General features: G+C 37.7%; 2 protein-coding genes across 2 annotated transcripts in view; one reads left to right on the forward strand and one right to left on the reverse strand.

The window, feature by feature from the left end:
* The window catches only part of LOC306993374 (carboxypeptidase A1-like), a 16,112-nt gene extending 13,435 nt beyond the window's left edge, over nucleotides 1-2,677 (reverse strand). Inside the window, exons 1-2 of the mRNA XM_079603085.1 lie at nucleotides 2,555-2,677; nucleotides 2,334-2,415 (exon numbers count right to left, since the gene is read on the reverse strand). Of these exons, the coding sequence (XP_079459211.1) occupies nucleotides 2,334-2,415; nucleotides 2,555-2,646 (174 nt within the window). The 5' untranslated portion in view covers nucleotides 2,647-2,677. The remainder of the gene's footprint in view (nucleotides 1-2,333; nucleotides 2,416-2,554) is intronic.
* A 4,883-nt stretch (nucleotides 2,678-7,560) lies between these two features.
* tes (testis derived transcript (3 LIM domains)) lies at nucleotides 7,561-21,173 on the forward strand. The gene is made up of 7 exons (XM_079603084.1): nucleotides 7,561-7,727; nucleotides 11,481-11,566; nucleotides 14,875-15,487; nucleotides 16,274-16,678; nucleotides 17,483-17,698; nucleotides 18,723-18,881; nucleotides 20,159-21,173. The coding sequence occupies exons 1-7, from the start codon at nucleotides 7,701-7,703 to the stop codon at nucleotides 20,351-20,353; spliced, it is 1,701 nt and encodes a 566-aa protein (XP_079459210.1). The 5' UTR covers nucleotides 7,561-7,700; the 3' UTR covers nucleotides 20,354-21,173.

The raw sequence follows: 21,173 nt of genomic DNA on the forward strand, positions 1-21,173 counted from the left end.
TGAGAATGAGAAAGATGGACTGGGAGGCACGAAATCCTCGAACATTGCCTGACACCACTATTTGTGAGCATGACATGTTGCAATGTTGTGTTGAGCTGGATAAGGTGTTCTGTAATATCTCAAAACAGGTCCAGGCAGCAGTTCCAGAGCCAGCTGAGACGGCCCTGCACAGCTTCCGGCGAGGAGAGTTCGTGTTGATAAAGGATCTGAGACGAAAGCATTGGAAGGCGAAAAGGTGACAGGGACCATTCCAGGTTTTGCTGACAACTCAAAATGCGGTGAAAGTCGAGAAGCATCAGCTCATGCGGCTAGCTGCAACGGAAGAAGAATCCCACTCAAAGCTAACGAGTGCCAAACAGAGATCAGACTAACCAGAGACGTGTCATACCGTAGGTTACCAATGTGAAAACCACCGTCACTGGAGAGCAGACGAATCAATAGTAAGAGACGATTGTGCAATTTCAGGAGTGGTCAGGACTGTATCAAGGACTTTGTGGAACTTTAACGGCGTGGGCATTGAAATAACCTGTCTGATCATATCAACTAGACCTGCCCTGAGACCAAAAATACATCGAGAAACGGGACTGATATCGTCCAAACAAGAACATTTTCTCGCCTGACAAGGTTGTAATGTGTGGCAATAGGTCACTAAATCTTATCCTCTTAATTAGTGTGGCTGTAAGCCTAGCACGAGATGATAGCATATAGAGGTGAAAATGACAAAGGGAAAATGGGGTAAGACCATGTATTTTTGTAAGGATCCATGTCAAGGGCAATATGTGTACGGAGGTAATCAGAGTTTTTGGAATTAGAAGAAATCACTGAAAATTTAGGAGAATTAATAGGGTTAATTCCATGTACTATGTAGAAATTACTGAATGTGAAAATTCTATAGAAATCAAATTATCTCCAAAGAAAGTCAAAAGTCAGAACCCATCAGAACACAGCACTAGAGACTTTGACAATGTATGGGCAGTGAAACCACAATTAGGCGACGTATGTTTATGTAAATTAGGGACCCAACAAGGGGCAATAATGGTTGGTACAGCACACTGTAAAACCACGATAATCATGAATAATAACAAATGTATAACATATTATTGGAAAATATGCAAAATGTTAGGAACCTCTTGTTGTTTTAATTTGACTGACGTCTATCAAAAAGTATCAGACATAATAGAACACATGAAAATGGCCGTAGCTACTCCAGATGAAATGTCATCTTTACTAGATAATTGGTTCTTGGGCCTGCAGGGGTGGACGAAATTGTTAATAAGTACCATTATGCCAATCGGATGTTTCATTTTGATTTTTCTTTTAATGATTCCATGTTTAATGAATTGTATTTCTAGAATCACTGCTAAGGCAGTGACTGCCACAATGGTGAGAATGAGTCCAGGGGAATACACAACAGTGATAAGTAGAGCACCAGAGGTGAAGTTAATGTGTCAGTGGCTGATGATGATGAGGATTATGAGAACAAGAGCGAACATGAGTTTGACTAGGAAATTAAGTAACCATGGAAAAATTTACCTGTTGTGAATTACTATGATTATGGAAGAGTAAATGTAAAATTGTGTGTATGTTCTTTGAATGAACATATGGGGGATTGTTATGGAAATTTTACATTTAGATGTGTTTCTTTTACTTTTAGATGGGTACAACTTTTATTAACGATGAAGATTCATTTTTACTCATAAGCATTTAAAAGAATATAATCAAAGGCACATTATTAAAGATATAAAACTAAGTTTTTATAAATGTATGAGTTAGAACAAGGCTTGCAGGAACAATATGTTCTAAGAAGAACTAAGTAGCAAGTGACCTTTGTACTCCAAAATGTGAAGACTATGTGTGTGTGTGCAGCTTTGATCGAACTAAAGATAGACAAGATGTGTGAACAAGAGCAGCAGCAAACAACAGGAATCTTTTGCAGACATGACGTTGCTCAGACCAGTTAGAATTTGGGTTGGACATGAGCTAATGAGCTAAGACATCTCCATTTAAGGTAACAAAGGATTTTTTTTTACGCAGGGTGTGTTAGGGTATATAACCTTGGCGAAAGGGACTAGCCTTCGCCTTCTCATGTCAGATGCTCTCTGCGTGAGAATGCCATAGACCTTCTCATATCAGACGCTGTCTGTGTGGGAACGTCTTATTTCATGCATGAAATAAAATACTTTGTTTAATCTTTTGAGAATCGACTTTGTCTCCTTCATCCAGGTTTGAATATTGATAAATTTCCACAACAGTTCACAGTTTCCTAGTTTAAATACCAAATGCATATGAGAAACATAAAACATGTAAATCTCTGGTCTTGATGTGAGACTCACCCCAAGATGGGCCTGTTCAGAAAGTTCCTTCAGGAGAGAGATTTGTGCGTCATCTTTTGCGTTGATCCGAAGAACCTGGTCTCTGACATCATCAACACCATATGTGTAATTATGTTTTTAGACATGAAAGGTGGCGTTATTTTAAATTTCATTATATGAAGATATTTTTATTTATCAGTTTTGGATGAACTATTATCAATTTAAGCCGCAAATTAACTCACCTCTTGAAAGTCCTTTTGGCAAAAACAGCCACAAATAGAGCACCTAAAAATAGTAATCTGGTCATCTTCTTACATAAAGTAGCTATCAACATTAAAAAAACACACTTTATATTCTGTCACTGTAGCTTTGACCATGTTGACCCTCCTCCTTACAACTCACTCAGCCACAGCTTCCTCTTGAGACTCTTAAAGGGATAGTTCGCACAAAAATGAAAATTCTGTCATCATTTCCTCACCCTAAAGTTGTTCCAAAATTGTATGAATTTCTTTCTTCTGCTGAACACAAAAGAAGATTGTTTCCAAAAAGTTCATGGGCCACTGACTTCCATAGTATGAAAAAAAATAATATTATGGAAGTCAATGGGGACTATAAACTGTTTAGTTACTGACATTCAGATTGAGATCTGGTGACTGTGGAGGTCATTTCCGTTTAGTGAACTCAGTGACCATGTTCAAGAAACAAGTCTGAGATGATGTTAGCTTTGTGATGTGCGTTATCTTGCTGGAAGTATCCATCAGAAGATGGTACACTGTGATGGACATGGTCAGCAACAATACAACATTTAAACCATGCTTAATTGGTACTAAATACAACCTCATATAAACAACAACAAATTACATATTTTTTACACAGTGTCATTATTTATTTAACACAAATAAATGCAAAATGGAAAAGCCATGGGTGACAAACTACCCAAGCAGCAACATAGGGTCGCCCCAGATCCGGCCCACATCTGGTACACATGGATTTGACACATCTGGGCCGGATCTGGGCTGACACTATTATTGCGGTCTGGCAATATACACCCTATGATTCAATTGCTTGTAGAGTCACTTTTAGCAGCAATAAGTTAAAGGAATCGTTTTCTGCATGACAGTATCAGTCTCTCATATCGTTGTGGAGGAATTTTGGCCCGCTCCCCTTTACAACGTTGCTAGGTTTGTGGGCATCTGTTTATGCACAGCTCTCTTAAGGTCCCGCCACAGCATTTAAATCGGGTTGAGTTCTGGACTTTGACTTGGCAAGTGCAACACCTTCATTCTCTTCTTCTTTAGCCATTCTGTTGTAGATTTGCTGGTGTGCTTGGGATCATTGTCCTGCTGCATAACCCAGTTTGGACCAAGCGTTAGCTGTCGGACAGATAACCTCAGTTAACTCTAGAATCCTTTGGTATACTTCATACTTTGCATTACATTTAAAATTGAATATTGCTATCCATATGCTTCCATAGAGTAGAACTAGCTAGAGACATCTTTTATGTACTGCCTCACTGGCTGTGACCTTGTTATTTGAGGTGGTAATGGGAAGGGAAGCCTGCTGCTGTGGTTCCCACAATATTGTACAATACTAATACTAGAGTGAGAGGAAGGCAGCTGTTTTTCCTAAATTTTACTTATTGCAACATAAGCTAGTAAATGCAATCAATATGCCTCAGTTGACTAAATGTAATCAATACACAGTTGGTATTGCCTGAAATCAGAGAGATAGTAAAAACAAGACCAAATCAATGAGTCATGGGTCCTTTGGGGCAAATATGCATTATTGGTTTAGTCCTTTATTATATAATAATAAATTAATACATTCATTTTTTATATATATTTTATATAAGTTTTTTTAAAGCTGCAGTCCGTCGTTTTTCCTCTTTGTCGCCATCTCTGTTAGAAATCTGCAATTGCAGTTATTCGCGGAATTATTAACTGTGCGTGGGTAGTAAATCGGCATGAAACAGCGCGGATGAACACAATGTATTGAGGCTGCCGCGTCGCTGTGGATACTGTACTGTAGGGCTGCACAATTAATCGAATTTTAATCACGATTACGATTTTGGCTTCCCACGATCAAATTCGTGTGATCGTGCGATATTTTAAATCCGTCATTCTGTTCATAGAACGCTCCATATGAAAGTTTTTTTTTTGCAAAGCCAATCTAGCGCTGGCTCCATGACGAGCCAATAATCAGAGTTGTTCCTTGCACCGCACAGCTTAGTTTCTAGATGTAGAAACTAGAATGTTTTGCCGGACTGGACAAAAGCGAAGCAAACTGGGCGAGATGAGACAGAGTGTGTCTGCGCGCGAGCAATAGTGCGCGAGAGAGTGTGTCTGGGCGCGAGCGATAGTGCGCGAGAGACTTCAAATAACAAGAGACTTTTCAAATAACAATGACAGAATTTTATTCACTGCCATCGGGATCCCGCTTACATGGCTACCTTCCAAATAAATCAATAATTTGACACAAAATATTGATTTAAAAACGATTGTATTGCTTCCGTGTCCATGACAACGCTCTGTTTTTCATGGCAACGGTGTGTTATCAAGAAATAACAGACTGCATTCTACATTAGAATTTAACCAAGCCATGTAATAATAGGTAATAATAATTATAACAGAAGATAATATATCTAGTCTATCCTAATAATTATTATAAATACAATGTATATAACATATATATAATATAAAATATTAATAAATTATTTATTTTTATTTATTCTGGAGATGCACTGAATTTTGGTGAATAAGAGGACCCATTTTATTTTGATGCACATATTTGTACATTAGCAGGAAATGTAGCACAATATGGATGTAAAAAGCAGTTATAATTAGCCTATGTGACAAATCAACAAATAATCGTGATAATTAATCGTGATCTCAATATTGATCAAAATAATCGTGATTATCATTTTGGCCAAAATCGTGCAGCCCTACTGTACTGTCATCAGCAATCTCAGAGTATACTTTTTGAAAGTGTCAACATTAGAATTTTCATCGGAAAATGTCATCTGAACAAGTAAGTAACATTCACGTTTGTTCTGACCAAATTCGCGGGGTGGGGGGAAGCATTGCAGTAGGCTATATATCATGCTGATTAAATCTGACTATTGCTTACAGTATATCACGTCAAAACGTGAAAAATATATTTTTTCTGTAGCCAATCTGAAGTCCAAAGTCTTTGTGTTTTACAACTGGTGAATCTCCAGTTGTCCCTGGTGATTGTCGCTTTAAACTTTCGGGATCCGCCATACCAAGTGCTATGCTAAATCTCCACCTCCATCATCCACACACGCTAGCCGGGGACTCCTTCTCTATTGTGTACAGATGGAAGTGACGTAATGACGCAAAGACATGCTCGAAATTCCCGCGGAAATCCACCAGTACCACTGGAATTAAAATCATTATTACAAGCTTACCGTTTTGAATCGAGGTAAGGCAAGCAGATCGTTTTGAACACTGGCTGGTTAAGTTTTTTTTCCAAAATGTCTTTTTTTAAAAATTTTAAACCCAAAAAAGTGCCGGACTGCAGCTTTAAGTATTATTATTCATAAGATGAGTTACAGCAAAGAAAGCAAGACCATTTGAATATTATATTAATATAGAATATTATTCGGGGAACTGGTTATATTTGAATGAACCAGATGAATGTGGCAACACTTACACAAAACTTATTGTTGGTATTTTTTTATATAATATTATTGTTTTTTTATATATATAAAATCTACCATTTTACCATCTCAAAAATTGAGCATATTATTTGAAAAAAACTTTGTTTGAATGGAGCAGATGGCCAGAACTGTTGCATTTATACCAAAACTTATCAGATATTACTATATAGGTCAAGATAACCAATCCATGGTAATAATTTACTTCTTGAGTTTTCTTATCTGCACAACCTCATAATAATTCATATCCTGAAAGGAGAGGCACACCTACATGTTAAATAAGTCACATACACTCACATGTAAACAAACTCACCTTTCATAATACTTTAGACAGCGTGGTACAGTTAGTCACAATTAATTACAACCTATTTCTTCTCACCTCATAAAATGGAATAAGCAGGTATAGAATGGTTATAAGCCAGCAGCCATATCACCCTGTAGCTCAAGACTGGTTGCCCACTGAAGCTAAGCAGGGTTGAGCCTGGTCAGTACCTGGATGGGAGACCTCCTGAGAAAACCAGGTTGCTGCTGGAAGAGGTGTGAGGCCAGCAGGGGGCGCTCACCCTGTGGTCTGTGTGGGTCATAACGCCCCAGTGTAGTGACGGGGACACTATACAAAGAGCACCGTCCTTCGGATGAGACGTTAAACCGAGGTCCTGACTCTCTGTGGTCATTAAAAATCCCATCCTGGCCAAATTTGTCCCTTGGCCACTGTCCATCATGGCCTCCTAATCATCCCCTTATATAGCCTACTGATTGGCTTCATCACTGTCTCCTCTCCACCAGTAAGCTGGTGTTTGGTGGGCGTTCTGGCGCAATATGGCTGCCATCGCTTCGTCCAGGTGGATGCTGCACATTGGTGGTGGTGGTGGTGGTGGTGGTGTCCCCCCCCCAGCAAAAATAATAGGCTTATGCATTTATATCTCTTCAAAACATGATCATGCTTTGTGGAATAGAAGAGCAGGAAACACTTCTACCAAGGATAGTTTTGACCTTGTGACACTAAATAAGCTCAGACAGGCCTGCGGCTTTGGTTCTCACAACTTTGTGTAACGCTGGTGTCTGATGAATGAGAACAATGCAGCTGTTTAAATCTTTATTTTTAGGGGTATGATTTAGTCAATACACAGACTTCTCATGAAAAACATGATTGATTGCAGAATTTAAATACACTATTCACTTCAGTTTGCTTAAAGAAATAGCTTTTGTCTATGTGGGGATTTGTAGTGGCAGCAGCTCATTGGTTGAAGACATCTATCTATCTATCTATCTATCTATATGATTTTATATTATTATACAACATATAAAAGTAGCCTATTTTATTTTAAACAATTACATTTTATTTATAAGAATTTCAAATTAATATCTAAAATAAATAATTGTATAAACATAATTTAAAAATGAAGCAACGTATCCACGTCACTCACACAGCATAACAGTGAAATATAGTAAGCTATCGTAAACCTTCGATCTATCCGCGATTGTTTCGATTTAGTAACTTTGATATGTCATGCTTGGCTCTGATTGGTAGTTCTCATGGACATCTCTGCGTCTATTGGTTGAGCAGCGCACATTGACAATAAGCGGAAGTCTCTCAGAGAGGGGCAGAGGTGGGAGAGACTGTCCCGTTCAACAAAAGTGATCCTCCAGGGAAAGTTGCCGGTGGGAATAGATTCAACGCTGTTTATCAAATCTAAACAAGCTCGACAAGAATGGAGATCGAGAAAGAAGTTAAAAAGGTACGCTTATTAAACTGGTCATGGTTCAAAGGGTTAGTTGCTGAAACATTCGGCAACGCCCTTAAAGGTAAAGCCACTGCCATTGTTATAACGTTGCATGGCGAAACATTTGGTATAACGACTGTTGGTTACAAAAAAAAATGTTTAAAAAGCTTGGTTACATGTGTTAAGAAATAGGAAGTGGTCTGGTTAATTAATAGGAAGTAAAATATAGAAGGAGGATCCTGGTCCCTCTTTATCTGATAGGAAAAAAAATGAATTCGAGTTGATGGAGCCAATATATTTTCATTTTTCCATATTGTAAACAAGCTGGAAGATATGTTATGATTATTATATATCATTCTGCTGATACATTCTCTTTTCTCATAGGGGTGTTACTGCAGAAACTTTCTTCGCATGTATCAGTTATTCAACCACAAGCCAAGTTGCAATGTGTTGTGAAGTGCATGTACAGTAAAGAAAGAAGTGGGGTTTTGTAAGATGATGATGTAAAGATGTGAAGTTCCACTTCCTGGCAGTTTAAAGTTATAGTTCAGCCCAAAATTATAATACTGCTGTTACTTACTCACCCACATGTCGTTCTAAAGATGTACCGGTACTTACTTTCTTTCTTTCTTTCTTTCTTTCTTTCTTTCTTTCTTACTTTCTTTCTTTCTTTCTTTCTTTCTTTCTTTCTTTCTTTCTTTCTTTCTTTCTTTCTTTCTTTCTTTCTTTCTTTCTTTCTTCCTTCTGTGAAACACAAAAGATACTTTGACAAATGTTTTTCAAAAACAATGAATGATGACCGAAGATGTCAAGCCTCGAAAAGAACACAAATTCAACATAAAAAATAGTTACCAGTAATATGCATCGTGCACTTTGTGTGATGAACAAACTGAAATTTAAACTAAATTATTAGAGTTAAATTTGCTGATTCAATGACACAGTTAACATCTCACTGGAGATATAAATATATATATATATATATATATATATATATATATATATATATATATATATATATATATTATAAAGAAGACTTCAATTATACAAGTATTAAGGACTACTTTTATGGCACCTTTTTGAACTTGAAAGTTGCAGTCCTCATTAATTTTGATCACATGGAAAAGTGTCCAACAGTCTTTAGAGAATTGTAATTTTTGCGTGAAACGGACAGTTTCTCATGTATATAACATTTCCACATTTTTAAAGTTGCAAGTGTACTCCGAGTTCAAGAGTCTATCAAAGAAACGGTTAAAAAACATTTACATTAAATTTTTAAAGCATCTTTAACAGATGCAATAATTTTCACCTGCTAAATCTTTGCGAGAACTGCAAAATTGTCATGTTTTTAAAAGCAATAATTGAGGCTTGCACTAGTGTTGGTACAGTATAAATAACAGTAGTTACATGTTTATGCCACAGTGGGCCTCATAGTTTTGCCGTTCAACAGTAACTCCTCAGATCTGGAGGGATCTCTGTGTAGAAAAAAAATCCCTCCAGGCATTCTCCATACTTGACCTTATAAGGCGGTCTTCCAGCTCAGGAGGTTTACTGTTGAGAATTGCTGAGACAGGAATGAACTTTATAATCTAAATATTATAATATCTAGTGAAGTAGACTGGTTTCAGATTATTTTTTTTCTTTTAATTATGTAAATTATGTCCTGCTTCATACTGAAGTGTTTGTGTAAAGTGACATCTTTTATTTTGTCCTAAATAGTAGGCCTAAGTTCTATGAAGTTTTAGAAGCACTTAGATCATGTATAAGGAGAAAACAAAGTTTTATGACATCAGCCTCTTTGAATATTGTCTGCTTGTCTTATGAGAAACAGACCCCAGAGAAATGCAATTTCACCTATGTTGAATTTGGCACAATGGACTTAATGCACAGCTGCGCTACTTCCTGAACTATAGCCAGCTCCTTTGTTTCCTGTCTGCCATTATTAGACAAACTGATTAATCCAGGTGTGCCTGACCTAGGGCTGCACGATTTTGGCCAAAATGATAATCACGATTATTTTGATCAATATTGAGATCACGATTAATTATCACGATTATTTGTTGATTTGTCACATAGGCTAATTATAACTGCTTTTTACATCCATATTGTGCTACATTTCCTGCTAATGTACAAATATGTGCATCAAAATAAAATGGGTCCTCTTATTCACCAAAATTCAGTGCATCTCCAGAATAAATAAAAATAAATAATTTATTAATATTTTATATTATATATATGTTATATACATTGTATTTATAATAATTATTAGGATAGACTAGATATATTATCTTCTGTTATAATTATTATTACCTATTATTACATGGCTTGGTTAAATTCTAATGTAGAATGCAGTCTGTTATTTCTTGATAACACACCGTTGCCATGAAAAACAGAGCGTTGTCATGGACACGGAAGCAATACAATCGTTTTTAAATCAATATTTTGTGTCAAATTATTGATTTATTTGGAAGGTAGCCATGTAAGCGGGATCCCGATGGCAGTGAATAAAATTCTGTCATTGTTATTTGAAAAGTCTCTTGTTATTTGAAGTCTCTCGCGCACTATCGCTCGCGCCCAGACACACTCTCTCGCGCACTATTGCTCGCGCGCAGACACACTCTGTCTCATCTCGCCCAGTTTGCTTCGCTTTTGTCCAGTCCGGCAAAACATTCTAGTTTCTACATCTAGAAACTAAGCTGTGCGGTGCAAGGAACAACTCTGATTATTGGCTCGTCATGGAGCCAGCGCTAGATTGGCTTTGCAAAAAAAAAACTTTCATATGGAGCGTTCTATGAACAGAATGACGGATTTAAAATATCGCACGATCACACGAATTTGATCGTGGGAAGCCAAAATCGTAATCGTGATTAAAATTCGATTAATTGTGCAGCCCTAGCCTGACCAACTACAATAATCAGACACACCTGGATTAATCAGTTTGTCCAGTAATGGCAGACAGGAAACAAAGGAGCTGGCTAAAGTTCAGGAAGTAGTGCAGCTGTGCATAAAGTCCATTAAGCAAGTAAAGCAGACACGGAGTGTGAGAGAAATGTGTTACATGTTGGTCTTTTCTTTTTTAATAAATAATTGGAAACGCAAATGTTTTATGTTTTATGAACTTGGGTGTGGGACTATGTTAGAGAATAAAGAGATAATAGTGAATAATAATAATTTGGTCCCAAAATTTTGTTAGCCCGAGTGACATCTTAATATATGCTAAATTTGCAAAACTTTTACCTGTTTTGGCATAGTTTATTTATTTAGGCTTTTTTATTATTAAAATTCTGTCATCATTTACTCACCCTCAAGTTGTTTCAAACCTGTATGAGTTTATTTCTTCTGCTGAACAAAAAGGAAGATATTTTAAAGAATGTCAGTAACCAAACAGTTAACTGGTCCCATTGACTTCCATAGTAGGAAAAAAAAAATACCATGGAAGTCAATGGGACCAGTTAACTGTTTATATCTTTTTTTTTTATAGAAAGTTGCATTTTTTTTAAATGAAAATCTTTTGTAACATACATATCTTTATGATCACTTTAATGCGTCCTTGCTGAAAAAAATGATTCATTTCTTTTGATCTCCTGAGGTTGATAATTAACATTTTCTGATGGTTCTGCACATCCTTTTACTTGTAATTTAAAAAAAAAAAAGTGCCAGATGGTTGATTAAAATACCATAAACTATGCAAATGCTTTTTAAACTTCAGATGATTGATGTGTTTGATACGTGTTGATTTCTCCAATGTGTCTTTATGCATTGTTTTGGCAGATAACCCTGGGCCATGAGATAGGAGCCGGAGCTGCCTGTCTGAAATGCAAGGACAAGTGTGAAGGCTTTGATCTTCACTTCTGGCGGTTTGTACTTGCTTCCTTCCTATGTATTTGTGCAGTGATGTGCATGTGTTTTTTTCTGTGACAACTGTGTAATCATGTTTGGGCCATCATTGGTTTGACTTCTCTGTTTTTATCCATCATCATCTTGAAAAACACGGCAACATGCAGTACCATATCTATCTGACAAATACGACAAGAAAAGTGTCACGCTGAGAGAGTTCTGGCCATTCGCTGCACTCGACCAGTTTTTCACAACAGAGTCACAGTTGCCAAGATGCCAGAGCTCTATCTCTACAGCGGCGCTGCATGCCATTCCCGAGCGCCCTCGTGGGGATTCAGGAATTCTTTGAATGAAAAGACGTCAATGTGGAGGTCATTGGATGCAGAGCCAGAGACTTCATCTTTGTGTTTGTTTCTATGCAGCAGAGATGGGAGACTAGCCATCCAGTGGCTGAACAGAATTAGTGACATTTAAATGGGAGTAAAGTGACTCAGACAGGCGTAGGCCCACTTCCTGTTCCTCATCTTCAATTCAAAGTCTTTCGTTTGTAAAACGCTTTGGGTAAAATCATCTGTGCTCTGGTGCTTTGGATCACTGACGTGCTGAAACAGTTCTTTTTGGGTGAAGATAAAGCCTCTTTGGATTTGTGGCTACGATTTACGTTGTAACATTTCCAAAGACCATCACTCTTTCTGCTTGGCTCTTTTTGATATGTTAAACAGCTCAAAGTGTCCTTAAAAGGGGCCATGTTCTACTTTTGTGGTATTTTATTTTCTTCCCTTATAATGTCAGGGTTTCTTGCACCAAAAAGTCATAATTTAGTTTCCCTGATTACCCTCTCGCTGACCCTGCGTTCACAATAGCTAGGTTTCCATACAAAGTTGCGAATGTAACTTATGCGCATAATTGGATTTCGGATTTATTAGCTTCCATCGTAATTATGCACATGGTTTCTTATCGGATAAAAAAATGTATCCGCCTCAATTGAGCACATACATTTTAATGCACATCTTGGTGTTTCCATCCAGCATTTTCTGTATGCAATATGCTCAAATTCGCATAATAAATTGTTGGATGGTAAACATAGCTAATTACAGTGGTTTGAAGCAACAAAGTGACCAGAATGCATTATTTTCCATTCAAATAGTCAACAAAGAGTTTTTCATGACATGTTAAGTCAACTTGCTGATAAACAATGCACTTTATCCTGCTCTACAGTCTTTTCTCAAAATGTTCACAGGTCTCATTGAATGCAACACGATATGGTTTATTTATTTAATGTTGTGGTAAAAATCATGACGGAAGGGTTTCGGCATATAACCCACGTTGTTATTTTTCCAAGTAATCACTGAATACTCTGTGCATGCCGTAACTCGACGTGCACAGCAATCCAAACTAGTGTTATCAGACTCTTAACTTAACACAACAGACATAACTCCGAGTGACAGGTCGTCCCACAGTAATAATATGCTACTCTCATTCTCTATCAATCATTGTTTTTTTTCCTCCCAGTACGCTGCTGTTTGATTCGGTTTGATTCTTCATATATTACAGTTCAAAAGTGTGGAGTCAGTCTCTTATGCTTATGTTTTCTATTTTTTAAATATTTTAAACTATTTATTCCTGTGACTGTGAAGCTGTATTTTCAGCATCATTACTCCATTCTTCAGTGTCACATGATTCTTCAGAAATCATTATCATCATCATTATAAATGTATTTTACTGTCACATTTAATCAATTTAATGCATCCTGGAATCAGGGGCGTGGTAGTGGGGGGAAAAGTGGACCTGACTACCCAGGGCCCCGTCTAGGGAGAGGGCCCTTTGAAATCCCATCAAAAAAAAAAAAAAAAATTTTTTCATTTTTTTTTTTTTTTTTTAACCTAATTCGAATTAATTGGGCCCTCCAATTGATGTCATTATTCATTTCAAAATATATTGATAACACCAACTGAGAGAATGAACTCAGTGCCAGACCTTTTCCCTGTTTGTATCACTCCGCTTGTTCGTGTTTGCGCAACTTGCATCATTAAGCCAGAAGGCGGCGACAAGTGACTGTCTTTATGAGTGAGCAATTGAACCATTGATTAAATGAACAGATTAGTCCACAAATATTGATTCATTTAGGAAAGAAAAAGTAGATGAAATTGATATTTGATGCGCATACTAATTGCTCATATGCCTCTGGACACAGAAACCCGATCTCACGGCAATTCGTACGAATTTTACGAGGTGGCTAATTCGTACCAATTCATACGACCTCACTCGTACGAATTTGTACGTTTTTTGCTAAATCGTACATATTTTACGATTTGCCAAAATCGTATGAATTCATACGAATGACCTACCCCTGACCCCGCCCCTAAACCCAACCGTCACGTGGGTTTAGACAAATCGTACAAATTCGTACGAGTGAGGTCGTACAAATTCGTACGAATTAGCCACCTTTTAATCACTCGTACAAATTCGTATGAATTGGTCGTGAGATAGCGTTGGAATTATTGCATTGGCGTTTGTTTGAAATGTAACATCTAGCCTATGCAAAATAATCCTTGAATCATTTCTTATTTAAGGCCATTCCCGTTTCGAATATGTGATTGTGTATAGTCCACAATAAGCATAAACATTCTGCATTTCCATTTTATAGTGTGGATAATTCATTGCGACATTTAAACTGATTCTCATGTTTTAGAATTTGTTATCTGATAAAATACTACATACTGCCCACTGACATGCTTTTAAAGCTCCTGTTGTCCATTTTTTTTGGTCTTCAAAACACCTTAAAATTCACATGTTGAGCTCAGGTAAATCTAAATTTTCTCGGGGGGGCATGCCCCCCAACCCCCCTAGGAGCACTTTATTACGGTTTTTAGCTATAAAAACCTGCGCAAAAAAATGATCATGAAGTGAATTGGAAAGTATTTCTCTTTGTTTGAATAACTACTCAACTCTACCTTACACATTAATACTCGAAAAGTAAAAACACAACACACAAGTCATTTTACAGCGAAAGAACCAGTCATTACTATAATCTGATTTGATTATGGATTTAAACACTATTTATACTTGTTTATATTCAAATAATTTAAAAAAAAAATTTATTCAAAATTGAATTTTCATTTTTGCTAACCCGCATCGTCTAATGGCATGTGTAGGGGGCCTACTGACATTGTGAGTATACAGGGCCCAGAATTTGGTGCTACGCCCCTGCCTGGAATAGTATTACTTTATTTCCAAAACAAATCGAACTGATCGCATACCTTTGAATTGTAGTGCATGGTTAAAGTGTTCCACCCTAAAATAAACATTCTGTCATTCTCTTCATCAGAAAGATTTGCCGAAACTGCAAGTGCGGCGTTGAGGACCATGACGTGCAGCTCGAGACGGAGGAGAATAAGAAGGTGGGGAAGCTTTTTGAGGACACCAAGTACACAGGCCTCATAGCCAGGCTGAAGAGAGATGGCATCCCGTCTTATAAAGGCAACCAAGTCACATTCAGCATCCCGGCCTCCTCCATCAGCACTGCTACTCCTGTTCCTGCTTCCACTTTTGTCCCCGGCTCCAGCCAGACCTACATCCCCGGCTCTCAGTCCGCTCATGCCCCACCTGTTGCTGCCCCAGGAACGTCAATTCACTCCCCTGCAGCCCCAGCAACAGGCCGTACTGCCGCATCAGGAACAGGCCATAGTGCTGCTTTAGGGACGTGCCATAGTGCCGCATCAGGAACAGGCCATACTGCTGCTTTAGGGACGGGCCATAGTGCCGCATCAGGAACAGGCCATACTGCTGCTTTAGGGACAGGCCATAGTGCTTCCATCCCATCCAAAGGCCCTGGTGCTGCCACTACTGCTGTCCCAACCCCTACTGCAGTGCCTGCCAAGACTGATGTGGTTAAGTCCGTTACCTATGAATGGGCTCCACCTGGGATCAACCAAGGCTTGGTAACTCTCTTAATCTTAAAATCATATTCTATGATTTACTATACATTACATTATATTTAAATTAAGTTTATATTTATATATATTTGTTTATTCAAAAATGCTTGAGGGTCAGTTTGTAATTGTACTATGATACTTGGATCCACTAGAGGTCACTGTTCTCTACTTCTTTTTTTTGACTGCCCTCTTTGAAAGTTTGAAAAAGAGTTTGTGCTCTACCAATATTTTGATTGTCTTAAAATACTGAATAATAGAAATATAATATGCATTTATAATTTAGCTGATACTTAAAAATGAGGAAAAGACTGAAGTTTAAAATATTAGCAGTTATGTGTTGTTGTTTTCAATAAAAACATTGTTCTTCAGAAAAGAATATAAGAATGCATGTTTCTTTAGTTTTAATTAAAAACATTATTTGAGTAATTAAAAGTTACACCTTTCATTGACACAAATCCCTTTTGTCTGTAGGCCTACATTGTTCTGTTATTTTCTGTAGTAAACTTTCTGATGCAAAATTATACATTTATATGCATTTATTATAATTTTTATTATGAATATAATTAAATTATTCCAAAATATTTATAAAAATATCTCTTAGAATATCCCAAAATAAGAAAATAATTTTTTTTTTAAACGAATGGTTCACCAAGAACGAAAGTCCTGCCACTTCTTTGTCATTTATTTTTTAATACCCTGTTTCAATCAAAAATACATCACATTACAGAAGTCAAGTAAGAGTTGCAAATCCCGTTTCATATTGACCAAAAAGCGCCACCTTTGTCCTCTCAGGCTCTGCTCTACATGGAACTTCTGCCTCCGGAGCGGCGACCCATCGCTGGTTCGGCGGGAGCAGATTACCGTAAGAAGCAGATGGCCAAGCAGCTGCCCGACCACGACCAAGACCCTGAGCGCTGCCACGAACTCTCACCCAGCGAGGTCAAGCAAATGCAGCAGTATGTCCGAAAGTACAAGGATGAGGCTTTGGGCATAGGCGACATCACCTTGCCTGAAGAGATGGGGCTGCAGGCAGGTTTGGCCGGGGAAAAGGGCCCTCAAGGTGCCGGTGCTGGAGGGAAGCCTGGTGCTGGAACAACAGGGACACCAGGAGACAAAGGTGATGCCATTGCTACAATGGGAAAAGTTGGCGCCCCAGGGGCTGCTGGGACTTCACTCAGTGGACCTGCTGGTAACTACGTAAGTATTAACTGTAGTAATGGACACCTATTGTGAATGTTGCTTGCCATGAATACTTTTCTCTATTACATACAAATAGCGTATGTAAAAATTTTACTCTCATTATCCCTTTATATCTAAATGAATCTCAATCTAGATTATTTCCAGTTAAATGTCAACTTATATTAATGAAAAAACGCCTTTGGAGTTGTTGAGCGGTGGTATTTATTTCCACCACATGTGCGCCACAGGAGTCAAATCATTCTCCAGTGCTCATCTCCGGATTCACTTGATTAACATGAGCGGTTCATATACTGCCAAGCCTGTGTTAGTCATGCAGCTGGAATGAACGTTATGTTCTTCCAGAGATCTTCATAAATTACCACACTTAGTCCCTGTGGTTATGTTTGAGCTCAGGTGGATTTGAAATAATCATCTGAAATCTCATGATGGAAACACATGTATGCCATCAGCCTATTGTTCTTGTTCTTGCTCTTTTTAAAGGGATAGTTCACCTAAAAATGAACATTGTGTGTGTCTTTATTAACTCAACCTAATGTTGTTCCAAACCTGTATGCTGTTATTGTTTCCCTGGAAGACAAGAATAATTAAATCAATCTTCAGCAGCTCTATTGCATAGAACAACAGTTCATAGTGATGACATTTCTCATGCTCTGAAAAGCACCATACGTGTGATCCATACAATTCCTTCACTATATGTCAAGTCTTCATTAATACCAACCTCCCCCGACTGTGTTTCCCCCCCTTTCATTCTTCATTTATGTTTATGCCAAGCTGAACTCATCACCGAATCTCTGCCCACAGTCATGTCACCGGTGCCAGCTGCCCATGAAGAAGGGTGAGCCGGCGGTTTACGCCGAGCGGGCAGGCTACGATAAACTCTGGCACCCTGCGTGCTTTGTGTGCTGTAACTGCAGCGAGCTACTGGTGGACATGATCTATTTTTGGAAGAAGGATCAGCTGTACTGTGGCCGCCATTATGGAGATAGCGAAAAGCCTCGGTGTGCAGGTTGCGATGAGGTGAGTGGAGGCAAAGTAGTTCACATGGTCAATGTCACAAATTTGCGTACATTTGTTTAGCAACCTGGAAATAGCTCAGAATCTTCAATAACTTAATAATGGCTATGTTTTAAATGTTACAAAATCTTATCTTTGATCATTTACAGGTTAAAATTAAACAAAAGGTCAATGGGCTAATGGTGCAGTAGTCGGCTCAATGTACATTGTCCTATATGCCAAGTTCAAGGGTCCATAAAGAAAGATTGGTACAGTAAAAAAGGCTGGGAATCTGGATTTCATTAGAGCAGTAAGGCTACTATAACAGCCTTTTGTCTACTTTAATGCATCCTCTGTGACAGCTGAGAAACAGCGCCGAAAATTGGACTGATGGTGCAATAGGTGGCTTTTTTTACTGTGCATTGTCCTATTTGCTAAGTTCAATGGTTGAAAAAAAAAGATTATACAGTAAAAAGTGCTCAAAATTTGGATTTGAATTAGTGCAGTAACTCTAGTATAAAATTGTTATATCCGCATTAACGGATATAGCGGCTGAGAAAGAGCGCCACAAAATGGGCTGATGGTGTAATACGACAGTGTGCATTATCCCACATGCCAAGTTCAAAGGCCAAAAAAATAATAATTGGTACAGTAAAAACTGCTGAAAATGTATATTTTGTTAGAGCAGTAATTCTAATAAAAATTTGTTATGTCAGCTTTAACGCATCATATGTGCGGCCATGACACCGTGCCAAGAAATTAGCTGATGTCATAATAGGCGGCTCGATGTGCATTGTCCTAAATGCTCATTTCAATTGTTCATAAAAAAAGATTGGTACAGTAAAAATTGCGGAAGATTTTCAATGTCAAGATGTCAATGTCAATTTCAATGTCAAGATTTTCAAGATGTTTAGACCCCACCATATGTTTCGTGTTAAAATCTGAACAAGTCTTAGCAAAACAATGAATGCAATTTTGTTGAATGTTCTTAAACTGTTTCTTATGTCGAATGTTCTTAAACGTGTGTGTGTGTGTGTGTGGTCTCCAGCTCATCTTCAGTAATGAGTACACTCAGGCCGAGGGCCACGATTGGCACCTGAAGCACTTCTGCTGTTTTCACTGTGACTGTGTGCTGGCTGGAGAGACCTACGTCATGGAGAATGACAAGCCTGTTTGCAAACCCTGCTACATGAAGAACCACGCTGTGGTAAAGAGAAGAAATTCCTTACTTTCTCTCTCCCTCGCTGTTTCTCTGCTCTATTTGATTTTGAGTAGCTTTCTTTCTATTGGACTTCTTTTTATCTTCCTCAGAAAACAATGTATAAATGAACTAAGACTTTTGCCTTAATAAACTCCTAATTACTGCTTATTATTAGTTAAGTAAGGTAGTTGTTAAGTTTAGGTATGGGGTAGGATTAAGGGATGTAGAATATGGTCATGCAGAATAAGGCATTAATATGTGCTTTTTAAGTACTAATAATAAATAGCCAATAACCTAGTAATATGATATCTATTTTAGTACAATTATATTTTTTGAAAATTATCAAATTAATACTGGTTGGCATAACATGAAATACATTACAGTTAAGACTGATGGATGGATGGATAGATCATTGAAACATTTAGCTTTACAACCGTTGTACAAGTATCATTCATGTCATGCATAAATGGAAGTGAATTCCTGCTAAGCCTGGGCTATTAAAACTAACAGGCTTGGCATGTGTTTGGCAGCCATGTTGGTTCAGGAGCAGGTGAAGGAGATTAAGGAAGTGCCAGTGACATGATAACCAGAGGAAAAGGAGGGTGGATGCGCTTATAATGGAGTTGTGTGATATCGGACACCACCGTTCTCTTTCAACGCCTGCATGTCCCATGACACACAGCTCTTATGACTCATCTGTTAGACATCAGCTTAGAAAGAAACTTCAGGCAGTCAAAAAAGCAGAGTTTTTATATTTTATCATCTGTATATTATATTAATATATATTTATAATAATTATTTACACGCGTGCAATTATTATTGTAATAATATAATTAAATTATATTGATATAATAATTTTTATAATTAATTAGGCTTGCTTCCAAATAACTTTGATTACACTTGATTACACAATTACAGGTGCAATCACACTGGTGCATCCTGGGATGCCTTGCTGAAGGGCATATCAAATATAAATAAAATATTAATGATTATATTAACTATTAAAATAGGCATAAAATATGAATTAATGTTTAATGTAATTTAATAATTATAAATTAAATATTTAATATTAATTAGAATATATATTAATATGCTTAAAAATGAAGAAATAATATTAATATGCAAAATATACATATTTAATATTTATATCCCAGAATGCACTAGCTTGATTGTGCCTGTAACATGTAATCAAAGACCTTTGTCACTAGTGTTATTTCAAACAAATACATTTACTATGATATACTTCTTCCTGTGAATTTGTCCATGTCTCTCTGTGTTCACAGTGTTGTGCGGCCTGTCAGAACCCCATCGAGCCTGAAGCTCAGCGCGTGTCGTATGGAGAGCACCACTGGCACGCTGAGCCCCAGTGTTTCCAGTGCTCCTGCTGCTCCAAGTGCCTTATGGGCCAGCGCTTCATGGCCCTGCAGGGAATGCTGCTGTGCTCCGTAGAGTGCAAGAAAAAGGTCATGGCCTCATGAAGGAACAAGGAACAATAAGAATTCTACTTTATTTGGGAAAGTGCTCAGAGCACTGCAAACCAGTTTCTCTCTAATGCATTACTCATAAATATATACTGCCACTATTAGAAATGAATGTAGGTAATCTTAATTTTCATGTCATTTGAATGTTTTTTTTAGAAATAATAAGCAATACGGTGGAGCAGCGGCTGATGAACCAACTTAATAAGTTGACAACTTAATCCAATGTGACAGTGTCTTTATTATTAATAGTTTAGTATTAATAAACAGAAGCAATGATGGCTTTTGTTCTTTGGCTACTGAATTTTCCCCCCGTTTTTAGGTCTAAAATTGCACTTTATTTTTTCATCGCTTCCATTTATCATTCATGTAACCCAATAAATGTTTTGCAGTAATATGAGTGGATTATTTCCCCATCTTTCCACTTCAACTATGTATCCAAATATCCATCGTTATTGTGACGTACAAGTTCGGGATCTCAAGGGACAGGTGTTACGTTCATGTTAACGTCTTGACCGTTTCACACCATTGAAAATTCCAATCTAGGCCGGCACTTTTGGGGAAAAGTTAGTCCTCTGTGTGTTTTCTTACACTTAGCTGTGGAAACTGGGCACAATTCAAGGAAGCCCGGTTCCATTGTCTCTAATGGCGGCGAACTTAAGACTATGCCGTCATTTCCTCCCATCGTAACTGTTCACGGTTGCACGAGGGGCTCTACTGTTTCACCTCCCCTCACCTCACGCCACACTAGGGTGGAGTTTTCCAAGAGGGAATTCTTTCCTTCAATATCACCCCTCGTGCAGGAATTTATTTACATGGT

The sequence above is a fragment of the Phoxinus phoxinus genome, assembly GCF_949152265.1.
Source record: "Phoxinus phoxinus genome assembly, chromosome: 25".
Taxonomy (NCBI): Eukaryota; Metazoa; Chordata; class Actinopteri; order Cypriniformes; family Leuciscidae; genus Phoxinus; species Phoxinus phoxinus.

Bases quoted from the DNA above. Each gene is read 5' to 3' on its own strand.
- tes (XM_079603084.1), top strand. From the start codon at position 7,701: ATGGAGATCGAGAAAGAAGTTAAAAAG. The intron at 7,728-11,480 runs GTACGCTTATTA...TTGTTTTGGCAG, and splicing joins TCGAGAAAGAAGTTAAAAAG to ATAACCCTGGGCCATGAGAT. The intron at 15,488-16,273 runs GTAACTCTCTTA...TTGTCCTCTCAG, and splicing joins CTGGGATCAACCAAGGCTTG to GCTCTGCTCTACATGGAACT.